Raw genomic sequence first — 14149 nt, 5'->3', positions numbered from 1 at the left:
CTGGGGACTCAGGGGTGGACAAGAACACGCTCGGGAGAACTTTATTGTCCTTGACGGGGAGACACTTCGCTCAGCTTAAGGCCTGTTTTGTGGTGGAATTCACTGGGAGGAAAACAGGTCCTTGGTGAATGCTGCCTTGCCCACTCTCCGCCTGTGACTAGTTCTGGCATTTACTTAACCATATTTTCAAAGAAAAAATAAAGGCAAGGAGAGAGGGGGGGAGGGCAGAGGAAAGGAGGGTGGAGGGAGACGGAGAGAGAGGAAGGAAGGAGGGAGGGGAGGGAGGGAGAGGGAGGGAGGGAGAGGGAGGGGGAAGGAGGGAGGGGAGGGAGGGAGAGGGAGGGGGAAGGAGGGAGGGGAGGGAGGGGAGGGAGGGGGAAGGAGGGAGGGGAGGGAGGGGAGGGAGGGGGAAGGAGGGAGGGGAGGGAGACGGAGAGAGAGGAAGGAAGGAGGGAGGGGAGGGAGGGAGAGGGAGGGGGAAGGAGGGAGGGGAGGGGAGGGAGGGAGAGGGAGGGGGAAGGAGGGAGGGGAGGGAGACGGAGAGAGAGGAAGGAAGGAGGGAGGGGAGGGAGGGAGAGGGAGGGGGAAGGAGGGAGGAGGAAGGAGGGAGAGGGAGGGGGAAGGAGGGAGGGGAGGGAGGGAGAGGGAGGGGGAAGGAGGGAGGGGAGGGAGGGAGAGGGAGGGGGAAGGAGGGAGGGGAGGGAGGGAGAGGGAGGGGGAAGGAGGGAGGGGGAAGGAGGGAGGGGGAAGGAGAGGGAGGGAGCCTTCTCCTTAATTTTAACCCACATCCATTTGCTGCCTGAGAGAATTCACAAAATTTCCACATTTTGAAATTAATATCACGAAGCAAACACTAGAGGTAACTACGTACCAAATATACTTCATTTAAACTGTAGTATGAATTTCATTGTGATTAAAAAGAAGCAGAAGAAAAAAAAAATAACCCTGCAGGGTAGAATTAGAAAATCACTGTTTCTGAAACAAAGAATCTGCAGGTCTTGGTAGCTGACACCAGACTCCAGCACGGCTCAGTCAGAGAGGGAGGTGCTCCTGAGCCCGGAAGGTCACCCAGAGGTGTGGGCACAGAGAGGGTTCATGGTGTCTGAGGACGGTGGGGCCAGAGGAAGCCACGTGGTCCTGGAGAGCAGCCAGCTTCCAGGCCTTTCCATGAACCTGGGACAGGAGGCCCTCCACACACTTGGAGACACCAGGAAACTTCTCACAGTGTCCTCTCAGGTAACCTTGCAAGGGAGCCCCATGTGACCTGAAACCTGCCTCACCAAGGTCCCTGGCGCCCCAGGCACAGAGCACCATGGTGATGGTCCTGGGCAGAAACCCAGCTCCTGCAAAGGGGCTTGCTGAGCGGGGCCTTCATCGGGGTCTTTCCTTGCGCCACCCCCAGCACTGCAGTCTGAAAGCCAGGGGACAACAAGGCCCTGGGACTGTCCACTGCATGGCCAGAATGAGGAAACTCCTGGCATCACAGAGTCCCAGGCCTGGCTGGCAAACCCCCAGTGTCCACAGAGTGTGGACCCATCTCAGAGAGGCCCTTGGACACCAGCAATTGTGGCTGGGGGCTTCTGACTCACAGGCTTCATTTGCTCTGGCCTCTGAGATGAGAGACAATCAGCAGGACTGAGCATTGGTCACTGCTGGTGGCAGGACTGTGGCCTTGGACATCAGAGCCTCCTGTCTGTCGGTGGCTGCAGTTCTCTGAAACCACCTGAAGTGACACAGGAGACATGGAATGAGCTCACAGGAGGAGGGGCCGAGGAAGGGGCAGGCATTCGCACGCTTGGGCCACTCTGGGCCTCACTGATCGCCAGCTTCTGAGCCCCAACAAGGGGCCCATCTTGCCTCCAGAAGGGCTTTTGTGAAGGCTGAAGGAGGTGCTGCGTGTGGGGCTGGTCAGCCGCGAGAGTCAGTACAGCCCGACCCCACCCTGCTCAGCTCCCTCCCCCGAGATTCAACTGAAACACATCCCCAAACAGGAAGCCTAACTCCTTTTCAAGTCACAGCGGCAGGGAGCACCCATGTCCACCTCTGTAACTCGCACTGCCCATCACAGAGGGACACCGTTCAGTGCAGGGTGGTCACAGAGGGCAGAGGACAGAGACTCCAGGCTCAGAATCCTCATTCAGGGTGCAGAATGCAGGTGACTGTCCCTATGCACAGCGAGGCCATGATGCACTTCACCTGGGCTGCAGGACAGAGCAGGTGGACACAGCTCCAAGCAGGTCTGAGCTGGCAGGGTGCAAAGGGCAGCGTGGTTCGCTCTGTTTTGTTCTCAGATGCGGCTCCTGGGACCTCTGGGTGACTGCAGCCAGCAAGCAGGCTCCAGCTTCTGCTTTCCCACCGTGTCCCCTCCCCTCCCGTCCAACACCTTAACCCCGGGACCAGCCCAGCTGCAACAGGGATGCTGCTGAAAGCCCACCACAGTGGCCCCCAGCTGGCCAAGCTGTCCCTCAAGGTGGCCAAAGAGGCACAGAGGTCCACCATCTGCTCTGGATGCTGCTTGGGAGACCCCAGGGCAGGGGCAGTGGGGTCTGCAGGCTCAGGAAGACGCCTCCAGTGGCTGCTGGAGCAGGAGACCTGCTCAGAGCTAGTCCAACCACCAGCGGCTGAGACCTGCCTGGCCTTAGCTCTCCTGCTGGAACAGTGGACCGCGTGGACAGGCAAAGCCCCAGGGTGGTGAGGACAGGCACAGGGTCCACCCTCCGGGAGGCTCAGGGAGACGGCCCTGGCCTGAGACAGTGAGTGCTCACAGAACTCTGGCCACAGCAGCATCTCGAGTGGTGAATATTCATTTCACTCGCTTGACAAATACCTAGAATGTCCACGGTGGGTTCTCAGATCCACTGGGCGAGATGGAAACCCATGGCCACAGGATGCAGGGGGCCGGAGGGAGCCTGGGCAGCCTGGCTGGTGTGTGCTACCTTCCCCCTGAGCTGGGGAGGCTTGTGGCTGTAGGTGACCAGCTCGACTCACTCTCAGGAGACACTGTGTGCAGGGCTGTGAGTGTTCAGGGACACCACCTGGGACTGGGTCTTCCCCACCTTCTCAGCCACAAATGCCCGCTGCCCCCGACATCAAGCCTACTCCAGGAGGAGGACGAAGTGAGGCGGAGGGGCAGGGCCCACTGAGCCTCCTCCTTTCTATCAGGAGGAAGAGCCCAGCTTTCCCAGAGCCTGACCCAGTGGGCCAACGAGACCAGATACCACTGACCAGAGGGGGCACACGGCCCCTCCTAAGGCGACTAGAGGCTCAGCCTGTGTGGGCACAGGGTCAGCCACACGGGTCAGCACAGGAGAGGCAGAGAGTGGACCTGGAGGGCAGCTCGTAGGGTCTAGGAGGCCAGGCAGTGGAGCGTGGTCAGCCCCTAATCTAAACCCTCCCAGCAGTCCTCTCTGCTGTGAGCACAGGACACAGAATCAGGAGGGCGTGTCACTTCCTCTGACAGGACTGCACCTGCGCTGAGCTCCTGTCCCTCCACGCGCCTGGCCTTCCACTGTCAGCCAGGCGGGTCAAGCTGAGCAGCAGGGGCGGGGTGACACCGTGGCAAAGAGGCGAAAACCACGATCTGGATGATCTGCTCGGCTCCGGCCCCTCTGTCCACGCTGGGACAGACCTCAGACGCGGGCCCAGGCATGCTGCTGAAGCCAGGGAGGCTGTCACCCTGGCACCCTCTTGTCCCTTCTTCCTTCCTAAAGCAAAATGCAATCGTGTCAAGCACTTTGCTCATTAATCAGGTGATGAATTATCATGGGTCTAAGTGAAACATGACCACAATTCTCTGTCCTCCCAGGCTCCCTGCCTCATTCAGCTAGTGACATGTGACCTAGTTCCAGCCAATGAGAACCTCTGCAGGGAGGCTGAAAGCATTTGCTTTCTTCATACAGGTAAGAAATGCAGCACTACCATTCCCTTCTTCATCTGCTCTAAACTCAGATACAAATGTGGAGCCACAGCAGCTAGTTCGTAATGATAAGGCAATAAAATGAGAAGCCAAATGTGGTAGAATGGTAAGAATGGAAAATATTAGGGCTGTAATGACATTACTGATCTACTGTTCCCACCCTTGACCATGTCTCTGTACTTACTGGATAGTGAGAAAAATTAACCTCTATTTATTAAGATTCTGCTAATTGGGTTTTATCCTATTGGATAAGAATATCCTGAAATGATATAAACAAGAAATGATGGGGCTCCTGCCTTTGTGACCCCTACAGTTTAAGAGCGATGACTGTCTGGATAATGTACATTCTGGGAGGAGGAAGCAGAGCATGGTGTAAGGGACCCAGGAGGGTCTTAAGCAGATGGGGCCTAAATTCGTCATTAAAGCAGGACTCTTCCTCCTCGACACCTGAACCCACAGTGTACCCACCGCCCTCAGGTAAGGCACAGCCCTCTGACCCTCAGTAGAGTGTCCCTCTCACCTGTCACTGTCCCTCCAGCATCAAAGGAGAGTGACCCTCGAGGCTTCCACTGCCCCCACAGGCCCCGCTCTGAAGCTGCTGTGCTGTCCAGAGTTCTGCAGGGCACCCGGGAGGGCCGCAGCTCAGGGCAGGCTGACCATTAATTATTAACACAGAGAAAAAGACACCAGCTGAGCAGCTGCTCGGCCTGAAGTGCGGCATCGCCCAGGAGGACGCTTACCCACCCAGCTCAGGTGTTATCACCCATTCCAGCCAGTGGCCACAGTGACCACGGCCAAAGTGAACTACCCCAAAACATGACCACGGCAGGGTACGCGCAAGCACATGCCAGTGTGCTCCAGTAAAAGCAGGCAGGGAACACGGCTGTGGGGACCGAGGACGCTGCAGACCAGCCAGTGGCACCCGGCTCTCCACACTGAGCTGCTCTGCTCCTCCAAAGGTTCTCGATACATAGTGTCTGTTACCCTGTTGGGGGAAACTATTTTAAGCCTAATTAGCATGAAATTTTTAGAATGCAAATGCTTTTCATTTAGACATAAAACAAAATGCCACGACATTTCTTCCATCCATTTATCATAAACAAGTTAATTACTGTGTAACAAATCGCTCTTGCCGGAAAGTGTGTGTTTGGGGCTGCTGGGGAGCTGACTCAGGCAGAGAGAGGGAGCCACGGAGTGGTCGTTAGCAGCTTATGGCGAACTTACAATAAAGAGGGCTCTACGAAGCTTTGCTTGTCAAATTAAGGTTAAGTTCTCTCTGTTGGAATAGCTCACTTATAAGCAGCCGTTATCTATTTACTGCGACTCCTAGCAGAACGACAGGAACACTGCCTCTCATTTATTTTTGACACATCCGTCTCTGCTGTGTTCTTGCAGTTGCAAAGTTTTCCACACACACAGGAAGGTTTACGTGTCCTGGCTTGCGTGTATTGCAGTTTTAGCTTCTGTCTCCATATGTGTGAAATTACTTCTAAGTCTTCCTTAAAAAAACTCTCTGCTCCTGAGATGTGACACCTTATGAAAAGCAAGGGGAAGAAACAGGAAAGGTGGTGCCCCAGGCACAGGAGGAGCTGAGCTGGTGGAGAAGGCCCCAGCTGGTGACCCTCAGCCCTGTTCCCTGAACCAGGCCTGGGCCAGGCCGCTTCTCAGGGATAAGAAGGGCTTAGAAAATGAGCTGCCTATCCACAAGGACCACAAGCCGGTCTGCCTTCACCCAGAACTAGGTGAACACCGTGGGCACCCAGGTGCCAGGCAACATCTGTCCAGCCATCCAGCTTCCCCCCACAGCCACCGAGAGCAGAGCAGAGTGTGGCCAGGATGCCCACACGCCCATGGGGACCGCCTCCTGGCAAGCACGAGGGCCCGCCCCACTCTTCCGTCACAGCAGGCCTACCTTCCCAGCCCCGAGTACGATGGATGCTCCAAGGTCTTGTCGTGCTTATCCCTGTGCTGCCAGAGGCCCAAGGTGACAGTCTCGACTCAGCAGAGGTGTCTAGGAGGCACCCACAGCAGGACAGAGAACGCCACCTGTCCTGTGTGGCAGGCACACAATGTGCCAGGGCACCCTTGGCCCCTTCTGCCAGCCCACAGGGATCTCAGTCAACCAAAGGACCCCAAAAGATGCCCATCCTGGCAAACTCCAAAACGAGACACAGGCACGACTGAGGGAGCATCTCTTGAAAACACCTTCCCCGCACACTTCTGAGACAGCGAGTCCATTCTGCTCCTGGGGGCAGGCTGCCTGGAGTGTGTTTCATAGTCGATGAGAGATAATGGTATCACAAACAGAAAATCAAAAAATAAGTAGGAAAAGTTATGCTTGGGGGGCCGGAGCCGCGGCTCAGTGGTAGAGCGCCTGCCTGGCATGTGTAAATGTGGGAGGCACTGGGTTCGATTCTCAGCACCACATATAAATAAACAAATAAATAATAGAGGTCCGTCAACAACTAAAATATATATGTAGCCACAGCTGGTGCAAATACAAGCCTGATTGACATAACCAGGCACAAATAAGGAGGTCAACAGGCTGGGTCTGGAAGGATGTGGATAGAAATATCGCCCCACTGTGTGTGTGAGTACACACTCCACTGTGCACACACACAGGCATTGCCACCCTCTCTCCGACAAAAATGGGGAGCGGTCAACAGCTGAGGAATGTTTTAGTGTGAATGCTGAAATTCAGCCTTACACTTGATCAAGTCTTCCCCCCCCCAAAAAAAACTCTGAGGTCAGCTCAAAGGCTGCCACTCCTGAGACACTGAGACCAAGAGGGGCGCTTTCTGGCCAAGGTGCCCCTAGCCTAATTCTGAAACCTCAGGAAAGCAAGAACTGATTTATTTCCCCTCCTATGCAAATATAAAGTTTAATTAGTTTGTCTTAAAAAAGAAACAGATCGATGTACAGCATGATCTATTGTCGCGTGGGTTCTTGAGCTGCCTCCCGTGCGCCCGTCACAAATGTGGACACGATCCTGCAATTACGACAAAGCTAATTGGTAGTTCCCTCCTGCGTGTGTGTTTCCGTGTTGTCAGTGGGGCAGTAATGAAAACGAATGCCACATTTGTGAACAGAACGTCTGTGGGCTTATTTACCGCATTTCCAACAACATCGTCTGCTTTATCATGCATTTCAGAGCAGGGATAATTTAAGAATCCAGAATTTCATACATAAAAATACTTGGTAAGAAAGTCTCTCTCTGCACATTATTTGGGTGACGTTACATCCAAATTCCAATTTGTTGCCCAGGAAATGATTCACCTCACTCAAAAATGACAGGGATTCTGAATCATTCACCTTGATGCAAAATGCCTTTGACCAATTCACACCTCAGGGACCGGGCAACCACACCTGCAGCAGCCGGGCACCAAGACCAGCCAGGCCTGGCCTCTTCTGCCTAAGTGACCTCCCCAGCGCACAGCTCAAAGGCAACCGGCTTCCACCCTCTGCGCCCTGCCCTACCTTTGAGCAGCCTCTCTCCTTGCAGAATATCTGGGGAGATTAATGCCGTGTAACCTTCTTCTGAGAATCCAGCCTTGCAGGTCTCCCTGGCTGTAAGATCCTCATGGGCCTGAGAAGACAGAGGAGACACATTGAACAGAATTAAGTTCACAGAATGCAACCTAACCAACATTTAATGGTGGTGGTGGTGGTGGTGGTGGTAGTGGGGTGGGGTGGATGCATAAAACGCAGGTCTTTGGCTGAGAAATACTGAGAAGCCACAGTCTCCACCCAGAGGTGATTCCTGATTCTCTACTATCTGGGGACTTAAGGATCCTGGATTGGAAGAATCATCCCTAGCTCAGGCGGGAGCAAAGGGCCTACTGAAAGTTAGTTGGGGACCTGCCAGGCCTTATGGGCACATGGCAAGAGGAAGACAGTAGAGAAATGTCCACAGGCAGCTGACAGGGTCAGCCCGTGAGGCACATGGGGCCAGGCCAGGGTGAGGCCTTCAGGCTCCAGTGCTCTGGCTTTAGGTAGGAGGGGACACCTAAGTCTCCCCTCTGCCTGCCACAGGGGATGTGGGAGAAGGGGAAAAGAGCAAGGGATTATATGGGGCCAGGAGCAGCCCTGCTGGAGCCAAGGCAAAGGAGGTATGTAAGTAGGGCAGGGAGGGGCTGCTTCCATCCTCAGGCCCTCCCCTTCTCATCCATGGCCCCTAGTTCACCCCCCCCCCCATCTCCAGCCCAACCAGGTGGACTCCCCTAAATGACTAGGAAAGGCGAGGGTCCTGTCCTGGGCGGCTCACTCCTCTAGAAGTCTAGAGCCCAAGGCAGTAAGACAGCAGGGCAGGGCAGGATGGCCACAGGGCCCCTCTCAGCTACAGCGGGTAAAGCAGAGGCAATGTGTGCAACTGCATGAAGCCAGCCCTGCTCCTGGGCGAGATCAGGAAGCCCAAGGCGGAGGCTGCTCCCCGCAGTTGTGCTTCGCGCTGAGCCTATGGAGCAAAACCGCCTCCCTGCCGGCTGCCTCCTTCAGCCCCGCGAGTCACCGCTGCTGCTGGGGCTTGGGCTCCAGAGGCTTCCCGTGGCCCGAGCTGTGCTCCCGACACTGGCCCCAGATGCGGACACCCCTCCACCCAAAAGCACCGAGGGGCGTGAAGGTGGGGAGCCTGGTCTTTTCTTGGAAAAAGCTCCAAACCACGGCTCCATTCCTGGGGAAGGAAGCTCCGAATAACACACGCAACCCGGGTTGGGGTGGGGGTGGCGAAACTCGTCCCGGAAAGTTTCAATCCCCCGGGGGCGTGTGCCCAGGGCACCCCGGAACACCCCGCGGCCTCGGATCGGGCCTCCGGTCGCCAGGATGGTTCATTTCCGAGGTGAAGACAGCGAAGCCTGGGAGGAGGCAGCGAGGCCGATCGGCCACGAGAGGGGGTTCCTGCCACTCCTGCAGCCCCTCTGCCTCCGCCCAGGGGCGCCCCTGGAGCCGCCGCGCACACCGCCCCTACGGGCCCTGCACCTCATCGGGCTCAGAGCCGGGTTGGGGACCCGGCAGCGGAGTTCCGCAGGAAGAAGGCAGGCGCCCGGCTCGCTCTCCCGGGCGTAGTACAGCCCTGCGCCTGCCGGTGCCAGGATTCCCGGCGCCTCTCCAAGTCGCGAGGACCCCGCCAGACAGTGGGACTCCAGCCTGCGCTGGGGACTCCGCGGCTAAGGTGCCAGGGGTTCGACACTGGATACCCATCAGAGACGGTCCCGCCGGCATCCACAGGACCGAGGCGGTGCTGCGCTGCGGACCCCATCCCCGGGCAGGAGGATCAGCCTCGGCGCCTCCACCCCTGGATCCCCGGCCCCTGCCGCCTGGCTCCCCACGCCTACAGCCCTTGCCCGAGCTGGGCTCGCCAACTCCGGAGGCGCGTGGCTCTCGGGCGATGGAGGGCGCGCCGGCTCCGCCAGCGGGCAGCCTGCCCCGGAGCCGGAGAGCCGAGCTCCGGGCAGTGGCCGCGGTTTGGGGCGGCAGAGGGATGTTCGGCGGGTTCCGGTGCGGGCAGGGATCCCTGGTTCCCACCCGCCGCACTCCCAGCCCGCTGCGCACCGCCGCTCCCCGCTGCTCCGCGGCTCCTCGTTCCGCCGACCGCAGGCGGCTGAGCGGAGCGCGGGTGCCGGGCATGCAGAGGTGTGCGCGGCGCGGACGCCCGGCGCTGGCCGGGGAGCCCGGGAGAGCCCGCCGGACCGGTGCGCGCCCCGCCGGCTCCGGGGCCGGGCCCGCGCTGCCCCTGCTCGCGAGCCGCCGGGCGGGGGGCGGCAACTTACCCGGAGCGCGCCGGAGAGCGAGAGCAGCACCAGGAGCACGCCGGAGCCCGCGGTCATCTTCCCCGCCGCGCCGCCCCGGCGCCCGCACGGTGCCCGGCGCCCAGAGCCCGCTCCCCGCCGCCGCCCGATGGCCGCCTCCGCCCGCGCCGGCCCGAGCTCCGGCCCCGCTGCGCCCGCCGCGCTCGCCGCCCCGGCTCCGGGAGCCAGGCCAAGACCGGCCGGCGGCGCGCTCCCTCGGGCCGCTGCGTCCGCCGGCCTCGCAGCCGCCCGCGCCTCTGTTCCGCGCGCAGAACTGCAGGTGAAGCCGCGCGGCCGCCCCGCGAGGCCCCGCCCCGCCGCCCCGCGCTGCTCGGCCTGACGCGGGCCTTAAAGGCGCCGCGCCCGCCGCTGGGCCGCTTCGCTGCGCCGCCGCCCCGACCCCACAGGTCGCCTGGAGCGGGTTCGGGAGCAAGAGGCCAAGGACTCTCGGTATCCGGGAGCACGGGATAAGGGGCGCGAAAACCAAAGAGAGCGCGGGGTCTCCGAACCTGAGGCCCTCCTGGATGGGCGGCCCCGCGGTCTTAGTCCCTTCTGCATCCCGCGATGGGAGTGGGCACTGCCATTCTGTCCTTTATTGTTCAGATGCCTGCTTCCTAACTCCCCGGGCAGCTCCGAAGAGATGACCAATATCTTGAGACCCCAGCAGATGAAAAGGGGAGAGGTCCGAGTCTGTGCTCAGATTGCAGGGCTCTGCCCACCCTCCAGCTCACAGAACCTCTCTGAGGGCCTGGCTCCTTAGGTACCCTAAGGATTGGGGATGGGTCTAATTCTTGTTTGTGCATCAAAAACAGTTAAGTCAAAGAAGCTGAGAAACAGGCTTCAGGAAAGAAATTCCTGGGCAGAGGAGCTGTTGAAGCTTCTGCACAGACCGGAGGCAAGGATGCTCCCATGTGCTCTGCCTGGCTGATTTCCAACTGGGGGACATCAAGGGATCATCAAGTGTAAAATATGTGCAACCTGGAAAATGCGTGAAGGGTTCTGCACGTCTCCTTTGGGCTTGGAGATATGAAGGAAAGTGGTTTTGTTTGTGATAGTTCAGCTTTCCTTTGTCTTGACTTGGAGGAGCTCTGGGTCCAGAATACAGCAGTCTGGTTTTAAAAATACATTGCAAAGGAGGGGGAAGAAGCTTGAGTGACATGCTGAGTCTCGAGGTCAGAGTCAACTTGGGCAAGAGAGCAGGGACAACACCAGAAAGCCCTTTCCTTCCCTCCCACAAGTACCCTCGCCCTGTGGGCAGGTGGTCCTCGGGCTAGGGTTGTGTTACTCTGAAGGAAATATGGTTTTAAGTATCCCAGGAAGGATGGAGTGCATGCTGTATCCAAGTGCACAGGGCTAGCTTTGCTTTCTCAACCAGCACTGGGTCTAGTAAAGTGGACACCAAATTTGTATCAACCTGTCACCCCTGCCCTCATCTTGTCCTATCCCCAGCGTTTTGGGGGAAGAAGGGGTTCCAAGGTTCATGACTAATCCATGTGTTCAGACTCACTCAGAGGTCCCATGTAGTCGGCTAGGTGTCACTAAGAAGACCATCCACACTGGAGGAGCATTCTGCCCCTCAGCTATGTACCCATGCTTTTGAAAGATGACCTGTGCCCTCTCCTTCTGAGGATGCTTCTCAATGCCCAGTGAGATCAGAGACTGCTGGGGCCCTCCTGTTCTGATGCTGTGTGTAGCTGGGGCCACGCCTGTGTCCTTGGGAGACTAAGCCTGGTGTAGACTGTTTCTTGGGAGAGCCTTCGCATACCCCAGTGTGGGCTCTGAAGTGCTCTGGGAGGCTCCTCAGGGCTGCCAACATGCTAACTTGGGTAGAGGGGATGGTTGGGGGCACAGGTGGGTCCTGAGATCCAAAGCTGCCCCCTACAATGAGCACCTGAGAGCCTGGATCTATAAAGAGGCCAGCGCTGCACCTTCGCGGATGCTGACTCCCAGACTCCTACCTCCCTGGGGGGTGTGGGGCAGTGGGCCAAGCCAGAATTCGAACCTTGACCCTGGGGCCCTCACATGGGCAGCACCCCCCCAGACATCTGTCCCAGGGAACCTGTGCAGGCCGTGTGTAAAGGCTTAAGGGAACACGCTTTTTCAGAGTGGTTTTGGAAGCGTTGCAGTAACCCACTGGAGTCCAGTAGGGAGCATTGCTTTGTCAGACTTGCTCTGAAGGCAGGCAGCGCAGGGAAACCTCACCACAATGGGGAAAGGCCTCTCAGCCCACTGCGGGCTCCAGCCACCACCTCGCTCTTTCCCTCTGAAGCAGTCCCTTGGCCAGCCACTGCCCTCCCAACATGGGAGGATCGGGAATCTCACACCTGCATAAAGGGCCCTAGAGGAAAGTGTGCTTTTGTTTCTAAGAGAGATTAAGAAACTGCAGTTGGTGGGTGGCATGCCAGTGACTCTTTGCTCTCAACACCTGTAAACCTTGATGGTAATTGGACTACAGATGTTCCCAGGCTGGATTCAGGCTTGACAGACTCCTCTGGGCCTCCCACGCGCCCGTGCGGAGGTGTCTAGGAAGGGGCTCCCTTCAGGCCTGCGTCTCCCTGGTGTTAATTTGTCTTCCCTCCTATTTATCATTATTTTTTTAGATACCTCAATCTCCGACAAAAAAGCTGTTTTGTAAAGAAAGCAGAGAATGTTAGCAAAGCTGGGCACAGGGCGAAAACAAGGACTCTGAGGCAATTGAAGATATTTGGGTTCCTGTGGGGTGAAAGGGCCCCAGCTCAGGAAAGCCTCCTGCAGGGAACCGAGAGGGACCCACGGGAAAAGGAGACCAGCACAGCCCTCTGCCTCTGCTCACCTGCCCCAGGGGTGCCGTCACACCCTGGTCGGGGTCCACAGAGCCACGCTTTGCTTTAGAGTTTTTCCCACATCATCCTCACATAGGAAGGAGGTGGCTCCTCCTGGCTTCAGGGACAGAAAACAGATTTGGGCAGACTTGTGGACAGCCTGTCCCGGGCCACAGGCTGGTGTGGGGTTACGCTGAGGTGCTGCATTGGCAGTGTGACTTGAACCCAGGGGCTTGGCTGCCAGGCTCCCTGCTGGTGCAGAAGCCCCAGGGGACAAGGCAGGTGCCTGCTCCAGGCTCAGCCATCTTTTCTTTTCTGGCCTCTTTCTCAGTCCTGGCTGTCAGCCCAGCCTCGCTGCAGTCTGGAGAGGTCCTCTCCGTTTGTCTGTACCTCCCATTCTGAGAGCCTGGGTCCCACTCAGGTGCGACCTTGAGGAAGCCCCCAGTAGACACGGATAAGGCTTCACGCGTAACTCTGGGGGCTTCTCACATGCTCCCTCGATGCAGGGGAAGAACTTGAGGCCCAAGGCCAGTGGAGGAGCTGGGGCTGGACTTGGGGCTGCCTGAGTCTAGACCCCACCTTTAACCACGACAAAGCTCAGACGTTTGCCGGGGTGAGGAAGGGCCGGAGCCCCTGCTTCCACTCCCTGGGGACCTGGGGAGGGGATAGGAACTTGGAACCTTTGGAAATGTCTGTGGAGCAGGAGAAGCAGCTCAGAAGGGGAAAAGTACAGAACGAAACAGTTAAACCAGGAGCTACAAAGCCACCAGGTCTGCTGGAGAAAGACGGTGTCCTGCCACAGGAAGTGGGGAAGGCCTTCCAAGACCCCAGGGCTCCTGTCACCTGTGTCTGCTGCTAGAGAAGCAGAAACACCACGCTAGGTGGAGGGAGGCAGGGGGTGCTGGTCGCAGGACACTCGTGGCCTTGGGTCAGCTTGTCACTGGCTAACGGAAGTGGTGCGTCCTAAGAAGAGGTCAGAATGGGAGCCACCGACATGGGCGGACTGAGAACTTGAGCTGCAGACACTTGGTGCGCTCCCATGTTGGTGGGGGGCATGGACCCTGCTTCCCCAGATCCCAGCACTGCACACCCCCATGCTCCCTGGGACCTTTGACATGAGTGGCACTGCGCCTGTCTTGGATTCAGTGCATTCGGTGCCCTAGGTCCAGGTGCCCTCAGGGTGGAGCCGAGAACTGATTTATTTATTTATTTATTTATTTATTTATTTATTTATTTATTTATTTATTTCTCGCTCTTTCTTTCTTTCTTTCTTTCTCTCTTACTGGGGATTGAACCCAAGGGCCATAACCACTGAGCCACACCCCAGCCCTTTTATTTTTTCATTTTGGGACAGGGTCTTTTGTAAGTTGCTGAGATCTCACTAAGTTGCTGAGGCTGGCCTTGGACTTGCCATCCTGCCTCAGCCTCCCAAGTTGCTGGGGCTTTATTTTTTTATTCTACTTTATTTTTAAATTTTCCCTTTTGCTCCCCAGAGCTCCCACCCCTGCCGCCTCCCCTGGGCCCTGGCTGCTCTCACTACACTCCGAAGGCCAGCCCCGGAGCCAAGGCTGTCACACCATCGTCATGGCCTGCTGGTGGCTTTTTTCTGCCCCCAATAATCTCTCCTGGCCACGAGTCCTGTGCCGTCC

At 57.6% G+C, this 14149-nt stretch overlaps 1 protein-coding gene across 1 annotated transcript in view; it reads right to left on the bottom strand.

Moving 5' to 3' along the window:
• The window catches only part of Cdh4 (cadherin 4), a 408941-nt gene extending 399155 nt beyond the window's left edge, over positions 1 to 9786 (bottom strand). Inside the window, exons 1-2 of the mRNA XM_046433120.2 lie at positions 9682 to 9786; positions 7394 to 7502 (exon numbers count right to left, since the gene is read on the bottom strand). Coding sequence (XP_046289076.1) covers positions 7394 to 7502; positions 9682 to 9738 — 166 coding nt within the window. The 5' untranslated portion in view covers positions 9739 to 9786. The remainder of the gene's footprint in view (positions 1 to 7393; positions 7503 to 9681) is intronic.
• Between the last annotated feature and the right edge of the window lie 4363 nt (positions 9787 to 14149).

This window comes from Marmota monax, unplaced genomic scaffold (genome assembly GCF_021218885.2).
Source record: "Marmota monax isolate L192 unplaced genomic scaffold, Marmota_monax_Labrador192_F-V1.1 WCK01_AAM20220418_F8-fsc00014, whole genome shotgun sequence".
Classification (NCBI taxonomy): Eukaryota; Metazoa; Chordata; class Mammalia; order Rodentia; family Sciuridae; genus Marmota; species Marmota monax.
This window is presented reverse-complemented; position numbering and strand designations above follow the sequence as displayed.